Raw genomic sequence first — 23,476 nt, forward strand, 5'->3', positions numbered from 1 at the left:
ATTTTGTCAAAAGCTTCAAGTAATACATCTTTAAATCTCTGTCCATTCAGAGGATATAACCGTAACCTACACAATCTGAAATGTATTTGCAGAAAATTTCATGAAAAAATATCCTTTTTTCAGAATGTTAAGTGGAAACAAAGATAAAGCAAGCACATACTATAGTTATGCTGACAAATTACCTTGTTTAATAAAATCAAGGCTTTAAACTTTTTAAACTTGTACAACACTATAGCAAGGAGTGAAGAATTGTACCGATGCAAACTCTCGCTGATAAAAGGAGAACAAGCAAAAAATTTCACTTATATTTTTGGATGAACTAGTACTTGTCAGTTTGAGAAGAGATAAGTAAATCCTCGAGAAAGTATGAGTTACTTCCCTTGTGAGCTGAGCCCTTTAATACTTACTTCTCCTGGATCATTGTACCATAATTCTTCATGTAATCGATATGGATGACGCTTTTTACGGTTCAATTCCTCTAGCCACTCATTGGTCGTCTCTTCAGAACCACTGTCATCAGTATCATCAGAATCATCGGTAGAATCGTCTGCAGAAACAGAAGTAAAGGAAGTAAATATTTGTCCTGCTAATGCTCAATGTCCCATCGTTATTTGGTGGGATTCGGGGCTGTCAGAGAAACAAACTTTTCTTACCGACTGAACAATGTCTGTTTGTATGAAAAGTCCAAGTCGTCACCTCACTGGCTGGAAAATGGCGAAAAAGGCAAACAAATATAAATACACAACTATCAAATATAACTTTCATCAATTTGAAACAAATGGAAACACAATACCATTACTGTCATCATAATCTTCTTTATACTTAGTTACGGCATGAGCAGACCAGAGTTGGAATATTCTTCTCTAGTGAATACTATTCTAAAACTCCGCTTTGTGTAATCAATCCAAATAACCTTCTTTACAGTGACTCAATCCTTTAATAACCATCTGCAAACATTATCATTTGGTTTCTGAAGTCTTATGGACAGCTGCAACAAGCTGAACTAAGCCTGTTGGTTGAAGGATCAACACTTTACATTCTACGACGACACTTGAACTTCTAATCACCAACTACATAGACATTTGTACTTCTAGTCAATGCGGGAACCTCTATGTCTTTGATCTGTTAAAAACAGCAGCCAAATCTCCATCAGTTCGTGCCCTACAACTTTTAAAAAAGAGGAAGGACATCATCATCATCATTTAACGTCCGTTTTCCATGCTAGCATGGGTTGGACGGTTCGACTGGGGTCTGGGAAGCCAGGAGGCTGCACCAGGCTCCAGTCTGATTGGGTAGTGTTTCTACAGCTGGATGCCCTTCCTAATGCCAACCACTCCGTGAGTGTAGTGGGTGCTTTTTACGTGCCACCAGCACAGGTGCCAGGGAAGGCTGGCAGCAGCCACGATCAGTTGGTGCTTTTTACATGCCACCAGTACATAAATTGGATAATATAGTACTAAGTGAATTATGTCTGAAAAGAGAGAGTACTGATGGTTTGAATGCCTTTGATAATATCTCTGCTCAATCAGGGCACCTGGTTCGACATCAGCAACAGCAATACTTGATCTCAACATCTCAGTTCACCTAGCTGTAAATAAACACTAAGTGGGATTACTGCTTAAAATGAGTGACACTATACCTTAATGCATTTTGCTTGCTTGAAATGTTGGGCTTAAACCCTTTATGAGTCTAAAGCTATAAATCTATAAGTTATAATATATAAAACAAGCAAAAGGAAAATCAAATAAGCTAATGGCATGAATTTGGATAAATAAAGGGTGATGTAGTGAATGGTATAAGCAAACAATTCCTAAGTCAAATGTTTGAGTTGGAGAAAGAAAGCAAAAACCTAGTGGCAGATGTTAATGACCCTCAAAGAAAAAGGGTGATAAATTTCAAGAAAATTAATTACTCTTACAAAGTTAATATACATCGTTAGAGGAAGGAAAGTCTGATATTTACAGGATACCTTTCACTCTGTTAAACCTAGACAGTATAGTATTATCTACCCAAGCCTAACTGCTCAGCTGACCAAGATTTTAACATATGGAAAAAATATAATGAATAATTTTCGGCAAATATAATTTGCATAAAAAATAAAGATTCGGTTTGAAAAAAGACAGGTTCCACTAAACTAATTTTCTTAGAAACACAACATGAAAACTATAAGCCAGTAAGACAGCCTCTACTTGGTTGTTCTACCTGCTAGAAATAGTAACTAAATTTCTTTCAAATCACATTCTACTATCTTAGAAGAGGACAATCTAGATGATGAGGTCTCACCGGTCTGGAACCCCTATCTTGCCCAGGACATCAATCGTCTGGAAGCTGTTCAGCGACGTGCAACCAAAAGAATACCCTCCATCAGGCATTTGCCATATCCTGAACGCCTTACTTCCCTGGGCATGGACACATTGAAACTCCGACGTCTGGCAGCTGACTTGGCAGACACCCATAAAATTATCAACCATCGCACAAACAATAATTCTGAGCACCTCTTCAAACTCCACCCATCTAACACCCGTGGACATATTTACAAAGTAAGAAAAGAGCACAGCTTCCATGACTTCAGGAAACATTTTTTCACGCTGAGAGTTGCTGAAGCGTGGAACAAACTGCCGGCATCGGTTGTTAGTTGTCGGAGCACTGCATCCTTCAAAACTTCCATGCTTTCTGAGATTCGCCAACACTACACTTGATACACACACAAGCATGTTCACTTTCCAGACATTTCTACATTACTGCATGTACTTTATATGCACTTTCTGACAAGTTGTGGTGCACCTGAGCACTGTATACAATAATTTCATTATTATTATTATTATTATTATAGTGCACTGATGATGATGATGATGGTGGTGACAATGATGATGATGAAGATGATGATAATGATATTTTGACTAAATACAAGCACAATTTTATCAGGTGAGGGTATAATTGATAGAATCTACCATCAGTACATTGGTGGATGATGTAAAATACCAGAGTGAATAAGGTATAGGACCACAGACTAACATAGGCACTTCAACTACTGGCAAGATATTTTGTTGTACTGACACCAATTCTCCTATCAGTGCAGGAAAAGGTACCAGGGTTTCTATGTTTCTTTTAGTAAACTAACTCTCTAACAAGAGGAAGTTTCATCTCTCAAACACTTGATGCTACAAGTTGTAAGAGTAATGCTAGATACTTGCAATTTACAAAAGGATAAATTAATTAAATATTTAGTCCACAGACTTGTGTACTACAGCAGGAATTAAGTATACTTAATATACAATAAAACACAATAGAACAATACAATAAAACACACAGACATGTTTTCACAGATTGCATCTTCAATTTGACATACACCATATTCCAAAGAATATGAAATATACATTGTGCATGCAGGACATATGATAACTAAAGTGAAATAACTAACAAAAATATATTGCAAACATGGCGTTCAGGAACACCATTCTACTGAACAAATGCCATTGCTGAGACAAAGTGTTTGGCAATCTGAGTTTATATGATATTAAGTCTTTCATGCAATTCTTTTTTGTTGCTGAGAATATGAAAATATGCATGCATATGAAGAGCTGTGTATATGTATATTTGATAAGCAATCATGTTCTTATTACTAATACTATGTTATTATTATTAATGTATTGACTAAGCTCTTTCTCTAGTTAACATCCATTTTTCTATGTATGAATGAGTGGGATGTTCTTTTGCTAGAGCAACTATTTCTACAAATGGATGTCCTTCCTGCAGTTACCCATAAGCCCTGAAGAATGAAACATTTCTTATTATTGTTGTAAGCCCCATGTTGACCTATGATAAAAAGCATCCCAGTCCTAACCATCTCGTTATTTTGAGTTTTTTCTTCAGACATGATGCAGCTAAGACTATGTACTCCAAAGTGGCCTTCTATTTCTTTTTTGACAAAAGAAATTTGACTACTATTTCTAGTAGGCTGGGCAAGTGTATAGAGGATACATGGAACAAAGCATGAGCTTCCTTTATTAGCTCATATTTTGTTCACAAAGTAAACTGGAACAAGCAGAATTAAGTGATTTGTTCAGGAGCACAACAACTTAACTCTACAACTAATACACCTTTTGAACAGCATGTGTATTACTGTCAGTTGATAACTATTAACTGTTTCTATATATAAGGAACGGCCATAATAGGCCATTCACCCACTAGAAATAACAGCCAAAGCTTCTACCGCAAATAAAGATTAATTCTGTAAACAGGAGAAAATTAAAAAAACATTTACCCTGTAATTTCTTGTACGGTATACCGTTTCATCCGCTGTTTAATGGTAAACTAACCTATGGCCGTTCCTTAATTGTTAATGTTGAACTTAAAAATGGTCTATGACTATTTAATTTTTTCCCACTGGGCCGCTGGTGGCAATAAAATTCTACAAAATTTTCCTTGCCACCCTATATGATTAATTATGAATTTTTTGGTTAATTCCGTAATGGAATCGACGGCTGATATTTATTTGCTGCCGATAAATTTGGCGCGAGTGCGACGATTTGAAAATTTTAGGTCAGATATTGCCTTGGCAAGATTGGGTATGCCTCGTGTAAATATCTGTTCCGACTTGAGCTATTTCTTGCTGAAGAATCCGAGGGCTTATGGAAGATTGGCTTGATTTAATTTAATCAGGTTAGTTTACCATTAAACAGCGGATGAAACGGTATACCGTACAAGAAATTACAGGGTAAATGTTTTTTTAATTTTCTCCTGTTTACGGAATTAATCTTTATTTGCGGTAGAAGCTTTGGCTGTTATTTCTAGTGGGTGAATGGCCTATTATGGCCGTTCCTTAATTGTTAATGTTGAACTTAAAAATGGTCTATGACTATTTAATTTTTTCCCACTGGGCCGCTGGTGGCAATAAAATTCTACAAAATTTTCCTTGCCACCCTATATTGATTAATTATGAATTTTTTGGTTAATTCCGTAATGGAATCGACGGCTGATATTTATTTGCTGCCGATAAATTTGGCGCGAGTGCGACGATTTGAAAATTTTAGGTCAGATATTGCCTTGGCAAGATTGGGTATGCCTCGTGTAAATATCTGTTCCGACTTGAGCTATTTCTTGCTGAAGAATCCGAGGGCTTATGGAAGATTGGCTTGATTTAATTTAATCAGGTTAGTTTACCATTAAACAGCGGATGAAACGGTTATACCGTACAAGAAATTACAGGGTAAATGTTTTTTTAATTTTCTCCTGTTTACGGAATTAATCTTTATTTGCGGTAGAAGCTTTGGCTGTTATTTCTAGTGGGTGAATGGCCTATTATGGCCGTTCCTTAATTGTTAATGTTGAACTTAAAAATGGTCTATGACTATTTAATTTTTTCCCACTGGGCCGCTGGTGGCAATAAAATTCTACAAAATTTTCCTTGCCACCCTATATTGATTAATTATGAATTTTTTGGTTAATTCCGTAATGGAATCGACGGCTGATATTTATTTGCTGCCGATAAATTTGGCGCGAGTGCGACGATTTGAAAATTTTAGGTCAGATATTGCCTTGGCAAGATTGGGTATGCCTCGTGTAAATATCTGTTCCGACTTGAGCTATTTCTTGCTGAAGAATCCGAGGGCTTATGGAAGATTGGCTTGATTTAATTTAATCAGGTTAGTTTACCATTAAACAGCGGATGAAACGGTATACCGTACAAGAAATTACAGGGTAAATGTTTTTTTAATTTTCTCCTGTTTACGGAATTAATCTTTATTTGCGGTAGAAGCTTTGGCTGTTATTTCTAGTGGTGAATGGCCTATTATGGCCGTTCCTTAATTGTTAATGTTGAACTTAAAAATGGTCAATGACTATTTAATTTTTTCCACTGGGCCGCTGGTGGCAATAAAATTCTACAAAATTTTCCTTGCCACCCTATATTGATTAATTATGAATTTTTTGGTTAATTCCGTAATGGAATCGACGGCTGATATTTATTTGCTGCCGATAAATTTGGCGCGAGTGCGACGATTTGAAAATTTTAGGTCAGATATTGCCTTGGCAAGATTGGGTATGCCTCGTGTAAATATCTGTTCCGACTTGAGCTATTTCTTGCTGAAGAATCCGAGGGCTTATGGAAGATTGGCTTGATTTAATTTAATCAGGTTAGTTTACCATTAAACAGCGGATGAAACGGTATACCGTACAAGAAATTACAGGGTAAATTTTTTTTAATTTTCTCTGTTTACGGAATTAATCTTTATTTGCGGTAGAAGCTTTGGCTGTTATTTCTAGTGGGTGAATGGCCTATTATGCCGTTCCTTAATTGTTAATGTTGAACTTAAAAATGGTCTATGACTATTTAATTTTTTCCCACTGGGCCGCTGGTGGCAATAAAATTCTACAAAATTTTCCTTGCCACCCTATATTGATTAATTATGAATGTTTCTATATATAGATATCCTTCATTTAGTTAACTATTAAACTATGAAGTAGGAGTGAAACTATTGGATTGGAGCATAATTATTGTGGCTTTTTTTCAACAAATTTTATTCAACAAAAACAATAACAATATTTAACAAAAACATCTTTAAATGACGGTCTGACCATCTGCCAAGCAAATGGGAAGCAGTAATTGAAGTAGATGGTGAATATGCTCCAGAATAATCATTTAAAGATGATTTTGTTACTTGTTGTTATTGTTTTTGTTGAATCATATTTGTTGAAAAAAAGCTGCAATAATTTATGCACCAACCCAATATTCCTCATTGTTGTTTAACAACCAAGTCAACACTGATCAAATAGACCTATCAAGAAAAGCATTCTAGCCCTTTCTTACTATTTTTTCATATATAAGTTATTTAGGATCACATTCACCAACATAACCTACCATTTCCTTTAGATATTAGAGGGTGTTTAGAGAGAGATTTTTTAGCCAACAAATTGAACTCCGTGGCAAATTACTCACTATATTCATTACATCATCCCAATACTTTACTAAATATGTATCTTTATTCTATCTAATTTGGTCCATCATCATCATCATTTAATGTCCATTGTCCATGCTGGTAGGTAAATAAATGACATGTCAAGTACCTACTGTATTGTCTTAATTCATTGTCTTCACTCATGGTGCTGAATTTAAATACTTCCCAAGGTTGCCATATAATAGACAGATTCACTGAGATATTAATGAACTGAATCAGTAACATATTTACAATTCATGGTTGTAGCAGTTTCAGTTCACTTACAATGCTTTAACATCATAACTTTGGTTTCTGTTTCACTAAAAATATTAAGTTTCAATGCCTACTGCATGGAGGCCCTGGGAAATATCTCTAGTGTACTCTCCCAGAAATGCAACTGAAAGATAAAGTTTTTCTTTTTTTTTTTCTTTTTGCATAGCTGCAGAAATGAAGGATAGGTTGTATTGAGATTACACTGAATTACAACTAGTTGTATGGTTAAAATACTAGAATCCTGACTACGTGGTCACAAAATATACCTTACTGTAATTTCAAATCATGACCAAGTCCTTTGTACTCCTGAACAAGATATCGTATGTCTCAGTCAACCTATCTGACACAAAAAGTACCATTTTCACTTCATAGTAAGTAATTAGTAGTCAGAACATCCAACTACAGAAATAGTGGTTATAACAAATATCCCATTTGAAGCATAAATAAATGGATAGAAAACAGCAAAGAGTAGAAAAAAGAAAAAAGACCTATAAACAATGTAATATTTCGTTTGTCAAGAAGTAACTCGCTATATTATATTTTCCTCTGAAACATCATAATAAACGTGCTTTATGCAGGTTTCTCTCAATAAAACAATATATTTCTAATAGTAAAACAACTACCATTCAATATCCAAAGCTAATAAGTAATTCTTTTTACCTGTTAACAGAAACTAGTGATACTTACTTGGACTGTCATGGATGTGTGTTATTATTGGTCTTTTAGGTTCTTCATACTTTGGTCTGGTTTCTATGATCGTTTTTGCCCGGTCACACAATTCTGTTTGGAAACGGTGTTGTAGATCTATCATCTTTTGTGTAGCCATCAAACAGTTAGTTTGCTGAGAAAACAAAATATCAATGACTAGTTCTTTAGACGGAAACAGATTCAAAATGAAATAGCAGATGTAGTGATTAACCTGTGACAGCATCCTCATCATGTGAAATGACAAACGTCCAACTCTTCGTTTTTTACCTCACTCCTTAGAAGGTTCTACATTTAATTCAATATAAAGCACCAAGTAAATTCATAAAGTTTAATTTAACAACCTTCTAAAATTTGATACAATGAAGGAATTTCCACAAATTTGCTTGACTTACTCAATATAGCAATTAAATTTCCTTTTGACAACTCCTTACCCTATTTAAAATGGAGGTTACATATTTACATCTTAAACTTTAGAACAGAATATTCTATGAGAATGAAACAATATTGATCAAATGATTGTTTGATTAGCTACTTCTATGCAAAGCCGAACTTAAGTCATCCAGAAACAACTTCTCTTCACTCTCAATATACAACATTTTGTTACGCAAAATAAATCTCCTTGGGTTACATTGACCAATGACTTTATAAGCTGGCCCCTTTCTTATGGACATCATTCACACTCAGTCTGTATAACAAATTCCTGAAAATGGCATTAGAGAAATGCAGCCTAGCAAGCCTAGCAAAAAAATGTAGTTCATAAAGGTTAAATTTTATCTGAATAATGTTTACTTTCCTATATTCAACTGTAATCTTTCAAATTTCTTGTAAATACACACAACTTTCAACTAAAACCACCAGCCTTCTAACTTTCAAAAAAAAAAATTTTCCAACCATCAACAGAAACAGAACTTAAGGAAACAGTTGAGAAGGAGCTTACCTTATCACGGTAAAAGTACAAATCAGCTGGAGAACACCTTATCCAAGCTGGAGTATCACTTTTTTCAGTTTTTTCTTTTTTGTACTCCTTCCGCAGAGGTTCAGGAGATTCTGGTTTCTCAGGCCGTCTTGGCTTCTTCGTTTCTCTAGAGATGTAACCCATTAAAAACATATTAATACCCTGCTTCAATAAGTAAGCATATAAGGTAATGGTATGGCAAGACAGTTTTGTAAGCTTAGATCTCATAAGGTTGAGTAGCATGGTATTATCTGTTGGTACAGCATGACACTGGGTGAAGGTGAGAGAGAGTAACCTAAAATATGTTATGATTGCCAGTGTGTAATATACACACTTGCCCACAGTAAGTGTCTTCTACTACAGCCATGGGCTGTACAAAGCCTTGTAAGTATATTTTATATATATATTCTTTTCTTCTTGTACTTGTTTCAGTCATTTGACTGCAGCCATGCTGGAGCACTGCCTTTAGTCAAACAAATTGGCCTCAAGACTTATTCTTTGTAAGTCTAGTACTTATTATATCAGTCTCTTTTGCTGAACCACTAAGATATCGGGACTTAGACACACCAACATTGGTTGTCTAGTGATAGTGGAAAGGATACACACACACACACACAAATACATTAACACTATACATATCTATATATATGATAAGGAAAAGTGTGGTAGATATAATACATTATAATATTCTTGTTAGTCATAATTGCTGCTGCTGTGCTACATCATTTGGTATGTCATTAGTGTTTAGATATAACATATCATGGTTTTGTTATTGTATAATATAGTGTTCCATGCAATGACCTGAACATGGTATAATACGGTATGATAAAACATAACAGTGACAAACTGCAAAATAGACTACTCTCAGTTGAGTGGTATAACATGCAGTTATTGTATGTGTGGTGATATTCTGCATGTGAAATAACTACGTTAACATGTATATATCTTCAACGCAAGTGTATTAATACACATGTCATCTCAGTTTCTGTCCTTTAATATTTACTTTCTACTTCAAATTTTTCAATTCAAGATTAACACTTGTTATAGTCAAACTTTAGTGGTTTTTATTACCTTTCTACTACTATACTGAAATGATTAGACTTCAAACAGAAATTAATGTCATACAGTATGTATTATGTACACCATTCTACGATATGGTTACATTATTGTAGGTTACACACCAATATAATATAGCAATGGTATGGACTATTGCTCAACAGCTCTATATGGTACATTACAAAACAATATTTATTAAATGGTACAATATGCTACACATCAGTATGGTATGATATACTACACTATGCTACATAGTAGTATGGTATATTACCCTATGATATAATAAGATATAACATGCAACAACAAAGTCTACTGACAACTTACCTGCTCTCTCGTGAATCACTCTCTTTACTCCAAGATCTTTTCTTACTACTAGAACTAGACACTGAGCTGGACCCAAGAGCTGGACTTCGACGATGATCTCTTCTCTCACTAGTTTTTTCACTTTTTCTCGGTGATGGTGACCTTGATCTGTGTCTACTGGAATATGGAAGTATGTCTTGTTAGTTAAGACCTCAGCTGCAGATATATCAGCAATCGGAGTAGTAGAGATAACAAAACAATGACAGAATAATGCCGCTGCTGTTGAACCCAGAGTGAAGCTTGAGCAAGCTGACCTATGATCAAAACATTCCAACCATAATCAGCCTGTCATTTTTATATTTCCAGGACTAGTTTGCATAACTAGGTGTGTAGAAAAAACAATACCTGAAGATAACTAGAGAATATATATCACTGAAAACATAATGGAGAAAACAGAAAACAAAAGATGATGTAAATGGTTCGGAGAATCCCATTATACTTTAACCTGTCAGCATTTAAACCAGCCATATCTGGCCAAAATATTCTGTTTTATGTTCAAACTGGCTGGATCTGGCCTCTCACACCTACCCTATAATGTCATTCTAGAAATAAATAATCTATCATTTAAATCTCAAAGGTATGAGATAAGGCATGATTAATTTCAAACAATGTGAATAAATAAGCATTACATTTGACAGAGCAATCTGAATGCTAAAGGGTTAAGAATACATATTCTCTTACCTTGGTCTGCTCCAAGAACTACTGTGTTTTTCATTGTCTTTTCTTCTTGAATAATGTGGCGATTCTGACCGTGGTTCATACAGTCGCTTTCTCTCTTTGCTCTTCGAGTGGTGACTACTAATACTATTACTGGAGTTCAGTGAAGTGCCATACATGCCTTTACTTGTTCCACTAGAACTATAGGATGACAGAGTCGAGCCACTGGATATCTTTTCTCGATCACAACGCACTGGACACAGGAGACTGCTGCCATTCTTGCAATGCAGTGATGACAATGAGGAAGAAGAATTTGAAGAGAAGTGGGAGCTGTCTCTTTCTCGATCCCTATCACGGTCACGGTCTCTGTCACGGTCGCGGTCTCGATCTCGGTCCCTGTCTCTGTCTCTGTCTCGATTCAAGTCCCTTTCTCGGTCACCACGGTCCCTGTCACGGTCTCGACTGACACCACAACCGCTTATGTACGAACTGCACATGCTATTGTGCATCCCATGCTGATGGCTCTCACAGCCTTTCAATGAGATCACAGGGATTGCTTCACCAACACCACTGCCACTGCATTCCCCACCATCTGTCAACAATGGCGGGTTTGATTTGGGGTGTCCCAAGGGTGGGCCATGGTACATGCTGCTACCATTATTGTGAATGTTGTTATTGTTAATGTTGTTATTCGTCCCTGAACCACTCCCTGGTCCTATGCAGGCCCTACCTAGGGGAGGAAGGGGTGGAGGGGGCTGCTGCTTCTGGCCTGTAGATGGAACACTCCCTGGAGACTTCCACTGTGGGAAGTGGTTGGGTCTGGAAGCCATACTGCTGTGGACAGGATATGTGGTGGGGTATGACCCACTCCAGACATTAGGATATGGTTGGCACAGTGGGGCTGTTGCCGCTGCAGCAGCTGCTGCTGCTGCCGCTGCTGCTACAGGGCCAATCAGAGATGTAGGTGGTGGAAGGGGTGGTAGGGGAGGTGGTGGCACAGACACACCCACCGTCACACACCCACTAGGATTGTTTGGTGGAAACGGGGGCATCCCTAAGGAGCCAGGTAATGGTGGTGGAGGAGGCGGGGGACCCCCAGAGGGTACATATCCACCTACCCCACTGCCAATGCTCTGTGATGGAAGTGGTACCGGAGGTGGTGGACCGACTGGTGGTGGAGGTGGAGGAGGAACAGAAACGCCACTACCCTGAGGTGGGAGAGACAGTGGGTGTTGAGGTGGAACAACTGGAGCAGCTTGTCGGTTGGGAGCATTAATGAGCTGAGGTGGTGGAGAGCTGAGGTAGTTGACAGGATGTACAGCAAGCTGGAAAAAAAAATAAGATAAACTAAGTCCTGGGATATGCATGAATATAGAAATACTACTATAATCATCATCATCATCGTTTAACGTCCGTTTTCCATGCTAGCATGGGTTGGACGGTTCAAATGGGAAGCCAGTAGGCTGCACCAGGCCCAGTCTGATCTGGCAATGTTTCTACAGCTGGATGCCCTTCCTAACGCCAACCACTCCGTGAGTGTAGTGGGTGCTTTTTACGTGCCACCTGCACAGGTGCCAGAGAAGGCTGGCAAACAGCCATGATCGGATGGTGCTTTTTACGTGCCACCGGCACGGGGGCCAGACAAGGTTGGCAATGGCCACAATCGGATGGTGCTTTTTATGTGCCATAATAATAATAATAATAATGATGATGATGATGATGATTTCAAATTTTTCACACAAGACCAGCAATTTACAAGGAAAAGAAAGTCGATTACATCAACCCCAGTGATCAGCTGATACTAATTTTATCAACCCTGAAAAGATAAAAGACAAAGTCAACCTTGGCAGAATTTGAATTTAGAACGTGAAGACAGATGAAATGTCACTAAGCATTTTGCCCAGCGTGCTAACAATTCTGCCAGCATGATGATGAGAAGAAGAAGAAGAACACCAACAACAACAACAGTGGTGGCACAGATGCAACAACAACAACAACAACAAAGCACAGATGTTCACTTTCCAATCACATGGTTCCAAGTTCAGTTCCACAGCATTGTACCTAAGGCAAGTGTTTTATACTATCAACCCAGGCCAACCAAACCCTTGTGAGTGAATTTGTGTCTTTATTTATGTCAATGCCCTACAAAGTTTGCAAGCTTGAAGCAGTGATGTTGTCACTTCCTTCATCAACAAATCGCCTGCTAGCTTTGAGAACAGGTAAGGATAGCAACAGGAAAGGTGTCCAGTTATAAAACAATGCCTCAATAATATATTCATCTAACCCATACTAGAACAGAGAAAGAGATATAAAAACAAATGAACAACAATAATAACAATAGTTTCAAATTTTGGCACAGGCCAGCAGCTCTTTTGTCTTTTTTAAAGGGAGGGGGAAGTCAATTACAGTGACCCCAGTACTAGAATGGCACTTATTTTATCAATCATGAAAGTATGAAAGGCAAAGTCAACCTTGGTGGATTTTGAACTCAGAACATAAAAACAAACAAAATGTTGTTATGCATAGCTGCATTTCGTCTGGCTTGCTAACAGTTCTGCCAGCTCACCACCTTAACAGCAACAACAATAATGGTTTCTGATTTAAGTACAAGGCCAGCAATCTGGGAGGAGTTGGCCAATAAAATCAACTCCAGTACTTGACTGGTACTTTATTTTATTAACCCTGGAGGAATGTAAGGCAAAATTGACCTTGATGAGATTTGAACTCAAAACATAAACAGCTAATAATTATATCAATTCACCACCTTAAATAATAATATTGTAATTGAAAGAATAAAGGCAAAGTGAGGCCTACAAGATGAAACTAAATAGAGTACAACATTAAGACCAGTATCACTGTATTTTCCAGCATTCAAGTCGAATTTTTCAGACCAAAATTTACAGCCCCCAAAATTAGTCAACTCACACCATGATGACTTTGGAAAACTAAAAATTCAATGTGAAATATATGAGGGTTTGAAAACAGTGGTAATGTTTGAATATTTACACTACAAACTATGTTGACTTGTATGCTGAAAAACAATATACTAATTCTACCTTCAACTGTTTTTGTAATCACTCCTAAACAGTGATACATTGTATTACTACAACAGGGAACATTTGTAAAGGGTGAATACAGGAAATTATACAAGATTGGGACTTAACCTAAAAAGGAAGAAAAGCAATGTCAATCTCCATAAAATTTGATCACAAGATATACAATGATATGATGATACTTTTAAGCATTTAGACCAGACTCTTCAATCAAAGTTGACCTAGCATTAAACAATGCATGTTATATACATTCACAAATTGTATATGCTCATCCTCAAATTCTCACTTAACTTTTCTCCTAAAACTATGACCTTTCTTTGGATCAATCAATGCTCATATCTTACTGTAAATAACAATCTGCAGAAGATCATCCTAAATATCAAATACTATGATTTTAGCAATCTGAGAAATCTTGCAAAGATTATGAGCACTACACATTCTATTTTGACTAAATAATTCTAATTAGTAATATCTATTGATTTTGAAATTACTCAGGGCTTGTTTTTAGTGATGTATATTTAATCAAAATGATTTAATCAACCCAGTAATGGACTGGGTTGATTAAATAAGTCCAATCAACTCGTGTGATTTGAACTTAAAATGCAAAGAGATGTAGCCAAATAGTACAGTATTTTATCCAGTATTCTACCAGTTCTGCTATCCGATAATTTAATAATAATATTTATATTATTATTATTATAAAAGCAGTTACTATTCATCTTTTACTTGTTTCAATCTTTGGAACTGTGGCCATGCTAGGGCACAGCTTTGACAGGTTTAGTCAAACAAATCGACTCTACTACTTATTTTTTGTGAGCCTGTTACTTATTCTAAACTGTCTGGTTATGGGAATGTAAACAAACCAACAGCGATTGTCTAACAGTGGTTGGAACAAAAAACAAATACACAAACACTGTGTGTGTGTAAAGATAGATCCAAGGATCAAAGTGTAGGAAGTAAGCCTAGAAGGTATGAAAAACAACTTAAAGGAACAATAGTAGTTTATTGACGTGGAAGGTTGTAAATTTTTCAACATCAAAGTTCGATGAGCTGGAAAAAGTTATTTTATAGTGCACGTTTAGCAACTGAGGTTGCTAATATGGGATCCCTTGACGACAATGTAACCTTCATTTGGCAAAGGTAACTTAGGTCTGATGTGTAGCTGGTGGAGCACCCCTCGTTGTGTAATTATTACTTCTGAGGTTCTGCTAGCTAGGAAACATATGTAGCCTGGAGTTTACCTACTCCATTTACTAAATTAGTGGTTAGGGCATTCGGCTCACGATCGTAAGGTCGTGAGTTCAATTCCCGGCGACGTGTTGGGTCCTTGAGCAAGACATTTTATTTCACGTTGCTCCAGTCTACTCAGTCTAGTCCAGTCTACACGTGTCTGTGGAGTGCTCAGCCACTTGCACGTTAATTTCACGAGCAAGCGGATCTATTCAGTTTCAATCTGAATAGATCCGAGCAAGCTGTTCTGTTTATCGTATCAGCTGGGACCCTCTCGTCATCAAAACCGACAGTGCTCCTATATATATATATATATATGACGGGTTTCTTTCAGTTTCCACCAACCAAATCTACTCACAAAGTTGCTCTCTTAAATAGGAAAAAAAAAATTCCTATTCTTGTTTTAACAAAGCCTAAACTGAGTATTTTCTTTTATTATCAATTCGAAAGGATTCAGTTCATATGAAAGATAAAAAAAAAAAAAAGCAAGTGGACGGAGGATGGTTCAAAGAAGACATGTGACAAACCTAGAAGTGCACAAATACGATGACACAAAATTAAAACAAAAAATTTTACTGCAGATTTGCCTAATTCATGCTATCAAAAAAAAAATGTTATAATTATAATGATGACTGTGACAGTGGTGTAATAAATGAAGCTATTAGGGTTGTATTGTAGCCAATTCTGCTTCATTATGATAGAAAATGCCCTTTGAAGCATTATTAGCCTCTATCGCGGACACATTTTTTGATACAACAGCTCCATAACAGCAGACAGATTCCAATTATAACAGCTGATATTCTTCTCCCACGAAAACATCTGATTGGACAGGTCTATTTGATACCGCAATTTTCGCACATGTTTGCCCTTCCATACACCATAATTTCGATATCTTTGGAATTTTAGAAAACAAAATTCAAATAAAGACAAGGGAACCATGACTAACCTCAGGACAATATTGAGTGAACTTTGCGTTGCTGCATTACCAAAGCAAAAGAACCAGCTAGTAGTTGCTACCCTAGTAGTTACAATAGTTGAAAAGATGATCCTATATGTACAACAGATTTGTACTAATGTGCAGGTGTAATAAATGGATAGTGTGTGCATATATATATATATATATATATATATATATATATATATTATATATATATATATATATATATATATATATATATACACACATACTTGTATAAACGCACATATTAACAAGATTGAGAGAGCACTGCAATGCAACAAGTCGCAAATGGCAAAATCTATTTTTCTAAATAGCATTCGCTACTATATAGTATTGCATAACGGGACAAAATACATTGCTGACGGAAGATCAAAGACGATGTGTGTGAATACACATAAATAATATCATAATTTGCACTTTCCATATCAATTCGAGCACTCATCTGAATTCCCGCTTATAATTACTAATAAACAGCCCTAAAATAGTAAAAGAAAAAAGTTATAAGGACAAGAATGAGTGTTGGCGGGTGGATGTATTTGTGTAAATATATAATTATATACATACATACAGACATTCAAAAGAAATCTTTTATCTGATACAAATCATCGCTTTATTTGCAGTGAGGGTACTGTTGATTAAATCGACTCCAGTTGTGATGTTTAAAACTGAATGAAAAGACTTCTGGCCAAATATCTTCGTTCATTTATCAGGACCAAAGTATTCAATAAACCTTTCCCTTTCTTTTAATGCTGTGTGATGTAATTTAAGAAGAAAATTAGCTGTTATATCTAGCGTGTTAAAAGGCTGTGTATAGGTTGGCTCTACTATTGATCAGAGTAGTCCTTTACATGAATTTATACATATACATATATTTATATAAAAATATTCGTATACTTAGCGTTAGGTAAACATACCAGTATTTTCCTTTACATAGGTATATTAAATAATTCGGTCTTTCCGTTGATTTGGCTCATAGACATTGGTTATAGCTCCAACTAATTTTAAATTAGTTGCAGAGCACTCTCAGTGAATTAATGCTTCAATTAGACGAATTAGATATGCCTTGTGGGGGATATATCTAATTATCAAACATACACATACACACACATATATGTATATATATATATACACACACACACATACTCACACATATTATTTTTTAAAGCATGGTTAAATATTGCAAAATTGGACGAGAATATATATTCCATCAACTTACTCGAGGCTGTGGTACATAATTTGATCCACGAGATACAACGGGTCTCCCTCTATATGACATTCCTTTTGCCAGATTAGAGTTTAAAAAAAATTCAAAATCCTATCACAAATCACAGCATCTGGCCGGCATTGCGTATTCCGTTCAAACCTTGTTGATTTACCGGTGTAAAAATTTAAATTATGGCCTTCAAAAATATTACCACTGGGATTTGGTATGTATTTACTTTTAAGCCACAAATTCGCGAAAACAATATTAAACAATGATTTAACTCTTGAAAATAAAAGCATCTTATTCTGCTCTATTATGCTCAAACAATAAATGTATTCCAATTATTAATTTCGACCAAGTTCCGATGTCATAGAATAGATCCAATTTTTCCTTGGTTATTCTTCGGACTGTGTCGCTCAGTTGGGGGTGGACTGCCGGCGAGAAAATTACAGGAATTGTTTTCGATTCTCACTCGTAGTTATTTTGTTTAAAAGCAAAATTATTGATGTCCAATGTTATGAACGTCACAATCCCTCATTTCTTCCGCTTCTTGGTGACTATATTTTATCCTAAAAGTTATGCACGAGGTATGATGGCTTTTGTTGTTTTCAAAGCCTAACGACATCTAAAGTATAGTTTGATAGGAAATCTTGAAGAGATATTATGGAATCCAAAGAAGCACAATTAGTATTCGATGATTTAATTGCCTGGAGTTCATATTGCATCACATGTTCAGTGATAACCCTTTTGAAAGATATTTATTGTGTAAACATTATACTGCATAAAACCTTATCGGGACAATCAATTAAAATAAACAGGATACTATTTATTTCTTTTAATTGACTCATCTTGATTTAATCTGTATACTTTTGTTGTCTTTTAAATTCTTAAATTTCAAAATAATTACAAAAATGCACTGATAAATCTAGAGTTCCCAAGCGGAAAGACTTTCCTTGAAATCGTTTGGGTTAAAGGATATTGTTATCACACGTAAGGTAAAGACATTGGTCTCTGACTAAGGAGCAATTTCGTGAAAATTGTAAGGAATTAAATGAGAAGTTCTAGGCGAAGGTAAAGAACACGCACACCACTCGTTTTCGGTCTTTAGGGGTAGGTTAGGGTTACGCCAAAAACGGGTGGAGTGCGTATTTTTTAACTCCACTAAGTTCTGATGCGGTTCGTAACTTAATAACTTTAGTGGGGAAAATAAAGAAAATTAGATGTAAGTGGAAGTCGGTTAACCTGAAATTTACCTTTTGCTTTTATTTGCACTTGAGACAGAGATAGATAAAATAATGTATTTTTCTTTTGGCCTTTGGGGTGGGGGTGTCTGGAAACAGACAATTTTTGTAAGAATGGGAACCTACATGAATAAAGAAAATAACTCAATAAATCAAAGGCCTCTCTAAATTTAGATAAGAGATGATGTACTGAAAGCATACGTAAAAAATTATAAATTAAAATTTCGGCGTTTCTTCGTTTGCATGAGCTTTAAAAGTGAAAGTAGAGATTTGAGGCAAAATTTGTTTTTGTTTTTTGGAGGTGGGGTTGTTTTGTTTGTTTTTTCTTTATCTGTTTAAAACCATTACATTGCGAGTATTGCATCATCGTTTTGTACTAGTATATCACCTTTGAGAGTAAAAATTGGTCAGCATGATTCCTGTTAAGGTTGAGAGAGTTTGAAGCAAAGGTGGCAGGTACTTTTTTTCAAGATATTTTTCCTAAACTTTGACCTGTTTATAATTGCGGTTGCTAATAAAATATGTGGATAATTTTTGGTGTTTAACAATCAAAATTCTTTTCCCTGTTGGATTCCAAATCAATTTTTTCCCAACACCAATGTCTAATTTGATCATTTCCAATTTTCAAAAACTGCCTAATTGAGGCAAAATGAGTAATGACTAATTTCAATAATTTCTTCTCTTTAACTGCATGATGCGTAAATATATCAGGAAGAGAGCCACTCAAGAATATCATGAAGAAGCTACAGAGAATATTTTATGCTGAGTTTTTAGATTTACACAAATTTTAATTTCTTATGTGCCATTTTTCCACAATACTCTTTCATCTGACCTGGATATTTTAAATTTTTGTGACATTTCTGAGCTTTCCGATGTCTAAGGATGGATATTAATGTGTATGAGTCTTTTCAAATGTAATTCCAGAAAAATGAAGAGCCAAAATTACCTTATTTTATCTTACTCATTTTGCCCCACCTCCCTAAATTTGTCTTTTGTATGCTCAAAAATGAGGGGGTAATTTTCTGAAATAGTGTTCTGAATATTCAGAGAAGATCATTTATTTCGCTCATATTGTTTTTATAAGGTAGAGAACATTTGTAAATAAATTTTTTTTTTTATGAAAGTCAAAAATGCAGTAAATGTTACTCATTGCCTCCCACCCACCCAGCTTATTTACTTTGTCAGAAACAGTTATTTTCTAAGTCGAAAATTGAAAATATTTTCCCTTTGAAAAAAATTTTTGGTGAGGTAAAATGGGATAGTGTTTTCATAAATGAAACTTTGAATATTATGAATAAAGCCCTAATTTTCCAGAAAACTAATTGTGTCCCATGCATTTGCTGTAAATCATTCTATCTTGTATTGATATTCAATACACTAGGGTATTTAATTACCCGTTATTGTTTAGGAATGTATTCAATATATTTGAAGGATTCAACTTCAATAATAATAATGCGCAAGACCCCCCCCCCCCAAAAAAAAAACACCCTTTTTAACGTCTTTTTTTTCGAAACAAACCCCCCTTTTCACCTACAGGGAATACGAATCAGCAAAAAAATTGGCAAAAATCGGTATCATGTGAAGTCCCACAAATAGAATTCAAATTCGCAAAAGTTTTCTAAAAACTCTGGAAAATATAAAAAGTTATGAGCGGTTATATGTTGTGCATAATTCTGTGGTTTCATATCAAAACTCAAGTGCTATTTTCAGGATGTTGACCAATTGTGCTGTCACGCACAAAATGACAGCTTTGAAATTGTATTTCTTGACTGGGTGAAAATGATCAAACTTTAAACCTCTATAACGTTTTAAAAACATTTTTCTGGAAAAAAAGTTGAATAACTCCAGAAATTTAGCTTAGAAAGGTACATTAATGTACCAAATTTTTAAATTTTCAATAAACTTTAATTTATGAAATGCTGGCAGCCAAACGAACTAGATCCATATTTGCTCCAGTAAACTATTTACAATCATTGCACAATGACATAGTGGAGCGATTTCAAGATGTTTTTGCCCTGAGTATTCCAAATTGGTATAGCTATCCATTTGAGGTTGATGTAGTCGATTGTGAGGATGATGTTCAGGAGGAATTGATAGAATTACAAAATGACAATGACATTACAATGCGATATCGCTGTAATGGCATTCTTTTTGGTACCCTCAGAGTATATTGAATTCCAACCCCAATCTGTGGAAACGTTTGAAATTTGTAAGCAACCACATATTTAGTCCAAACAGGGCAGCCTGCTCAGTCTTTCATCATGGAAAAAACTTACTTTCAATAAGGTACTTTCACTTTCCAGAATCCCTGGTTAATAAAGGAGCACTAAAACTTAACTAGGAAAGAAAAAAATTCAGTGGTAATTGTTCACAACTCTCAAAGAAAAAGGGAGATAATTGCATGAGATTAATTGCTTTCAAAATTAATTTTCATGTTTAGGGGAAAATTTGAAGGCAAGAGGACAAGGAAGTTTTATATAAATCATTCAGTTTATTGCTCCTTCATTTTCCCAAACTTATGTCGTTGGCTCATTTAAATTAACACACATATCATGAAAACCCACTTGTCTCCTGCACATGCATATGTGGTATGTTCTTCCTATACATAAATATATGAAGAACATACAATGCCCCTTCCTCAATACTACTACCCCACCCTAGCTGTGTAAAGAAGTGCCGACCTCTAACTGTGTAGGGAACCTGTGGAAGAGGTAGACCCAGGAAGACATGGGACAAGGTGGTGAAGCATGATATTTGAATGTTTGGCCTCACAGAAGCAATGACTAGTGACTGAGACCTTTGGTAATATGCCATGCTTGAGGAGACCCGTCAAGCCAAAAGTGAAATTATAGTTGTAGCTGGTGCCAGTGTCATGTAACTGGCACCCACACCAGTGGTACATAAAACGCACCTTTTGAGCGTTGGGCCTCACAAGCAATGTGACCAATGCCAGTGTCATGTAACAAGCACCCATGCTAACAGCACATAAAAAGCACCTTTGAAGCATTGGGCCTCAGAAAGGCAATGACAAATGACTGAGACCTTTGGCAATACGGTGTGCTTGAAAAGAACACTCAACAGACCAAATGAAACTGTAGTCATGGCAGATACTGGTGGCACATAAAAGCATCCATTACACTCTGAGAGTGGTTGGTGTTTGGAAGGCATCCAGCCATAGAAACAATGCCAAATCAGACTGGATTCTTTTGCAGCCCCTCAGCTTACCAGCTCTAATCAAACCATCCAACCCATTCCAGCATATGGACAATGGACATTAAATGATGATGATATATATATATATATTGGGCAGGTGACTTCAATGGGCATATTGGACGACATGCTGGGTGCTTCCATGGCGTACATGGAGGCTACGGTTATGCTTCCCGCAACGAGGCAGGAACCAGGCTGCTGCAGTTCTGCAAGGCAGACAGTATGATGCATGTGTACGAACAGCCATGCTACATGGTAGGGAAACATGGGCTGTGACTGCTGAGGATATGCGTAAGCTCGCAAGAAATGAAGCCAGTATGCTCCGATGGATGTGTAACGTCAGTGTTCATAATCGACAGAGTGTAAGTACCTTGAAGTTGGACCTAAGAAGCATCAGTTGTGGTGTGCAAGAGAGACGTTTGCGCTGGTATGGTCATGTGACGAGAATGGCTGAAGATAGTTGTGTGCAAAAGTGCCACACCCTAGCGGTTGAGGGAACCTGTGGAAGAGGTAGACCCAGGAAAACATGGGACGAGGTGGTGAAGCACGACCTTCGAACTTTAGGTCTCACCAAGGAAATGACTAGAGGCCGAGACCTATGGAAGTATGCTGTGCATGAGAAGACCCGGCAAGACTAGTGAGACCATAACCCATGGCCTCTACTTGGTATGTAGCCAGTCGACTTATACATACCTTTCCTTCTTGAGACACAAAACTCCACTTGTGAAGACCCGTTGAGGCAAGTGAAAATCAAAATCAAAATCAAAATCAAACCAAATCAAATCAGAAAGCAGAACCAAAATCGAAGTCGATCAACATCAATGGAAATTGCAGCTGTGATACCAGTGCCAGTGACAAGTAAGCGAACCATCCGATCGTGGCCGTTGCCAGCGCCGCCCCGACTGGCCTCCGTGCCGGTGACACATAAAAAGCACCATCCGTTCGTGGCCGTTGCCAGCCTCGCCTGGCCCCCATGCTGGTGGCACATAAAAAGCACCATCCGAATCGTGGCCGAAGCCAGTGCCGCCTCGACTGGCTTCCGTGCCGGTGGCATGTAAAATGCACCAATCCGACCGTGGCCGATGCCAGCTTCGCCTGGCACTAGTGCAGGTGGCAAGTAAAAAGCACCCACTACACTCACGGAGTGGTTGGCGTTAGGAAAGGCATCCAGCCGTAGAAACACTGCCAGATCAGACTGGGCCTGATGCAGCCTTCTGGCTTCACAGACCCCAGTTAAACCGTCCAACCCATGCTAGCATGGAAAGCGGATGCTAAATGATGATGATGATGATGATGATGATATATATATATATATATATATATATATATAGTGTATTTGTGTCTTCCTTTCTCTTCATCACATGATAGCTGTGTGAATGAGTATCACTCATACAAGTGGTGTCATTCATTCCCAATATTCTGAAAGCCATGGGGAATATTACCTTACTTGGAAACAAGTGAGGGTGGCAATAGGAAGGGCATCCAGCCATAGAAAATCAATCTCAATAAACTTTGTCCGACCCATGCAAGCATGGAAAAGTTGATGTTAAATGAGGATGATGAAGATGATAATGATGTATATCATCACTAACAAATCTATAGAATGCTGTATCCATCTCTAAAAGTGTAACAT

General features: G+C 36.7%; 1 protein-coding gene across 2 annotated transcripts in view; it reads right to left on the reverse strand.

Annotated features, from left to right (window-relative positions):
- Window positions 1–17,581, reverse strand: part of LOC115209644 (ribonuclease 3) — a 49,070-nt gene extending 31,489 nt beyond the window's left edge. Inside the window, exons 1-7 of one of the 2 annotated variants that reach the window (XM_029778102.2) lie at window positions 17,405–17,581; window positions 10,972–12,272; window positions 10,252–10,404; window positions 8,854–8,998; window positions 7,896–8,049; window positions 654–704; window positions 408–547 (exon numbers count right to left, since the gene is read on the reverse strand). In XM_029778102.2, coding sequence (XP_029633962.1) covers window positions 408–547; window positions 654–704; window positions 7,896–8,049; window positions 8,854–8,998; window positions 10,252–10,404; window positions 10,972–12,272; window positions 17,405–17,464 — 2,004 coding nt within the window. In that variant the 5' untranslated portion in view covers window positions 17,465–17,581. Of the gene's footprint in view, window positions 1–407; window positions 548–653; window positions 705–7,895; window positions 8,050–8,853; window positions 8,999–10,251; window positions 10,408–10,971; window positions 12,273–17,404 lie in introns of both variants that reach the window. The other variant, XM_029778101.2, reaches the window with a different exon arrangement.
- Window positions 17,582–23,476: the final 5,895 nt, after the last annotated feature.

Source organism: Octopus sinensis, linkage group LG3 (assembly GCF_006345805.1).
Source record: "Octopus sinensis linkage group LG3, ASM634580v1, whole genome shotgun sequence".
NCBI lineage: Eukaryota > Metazoa > Mollusca > Cephalopoda > Octopoda > Octopodidae > Octopus > Octopus sinensis.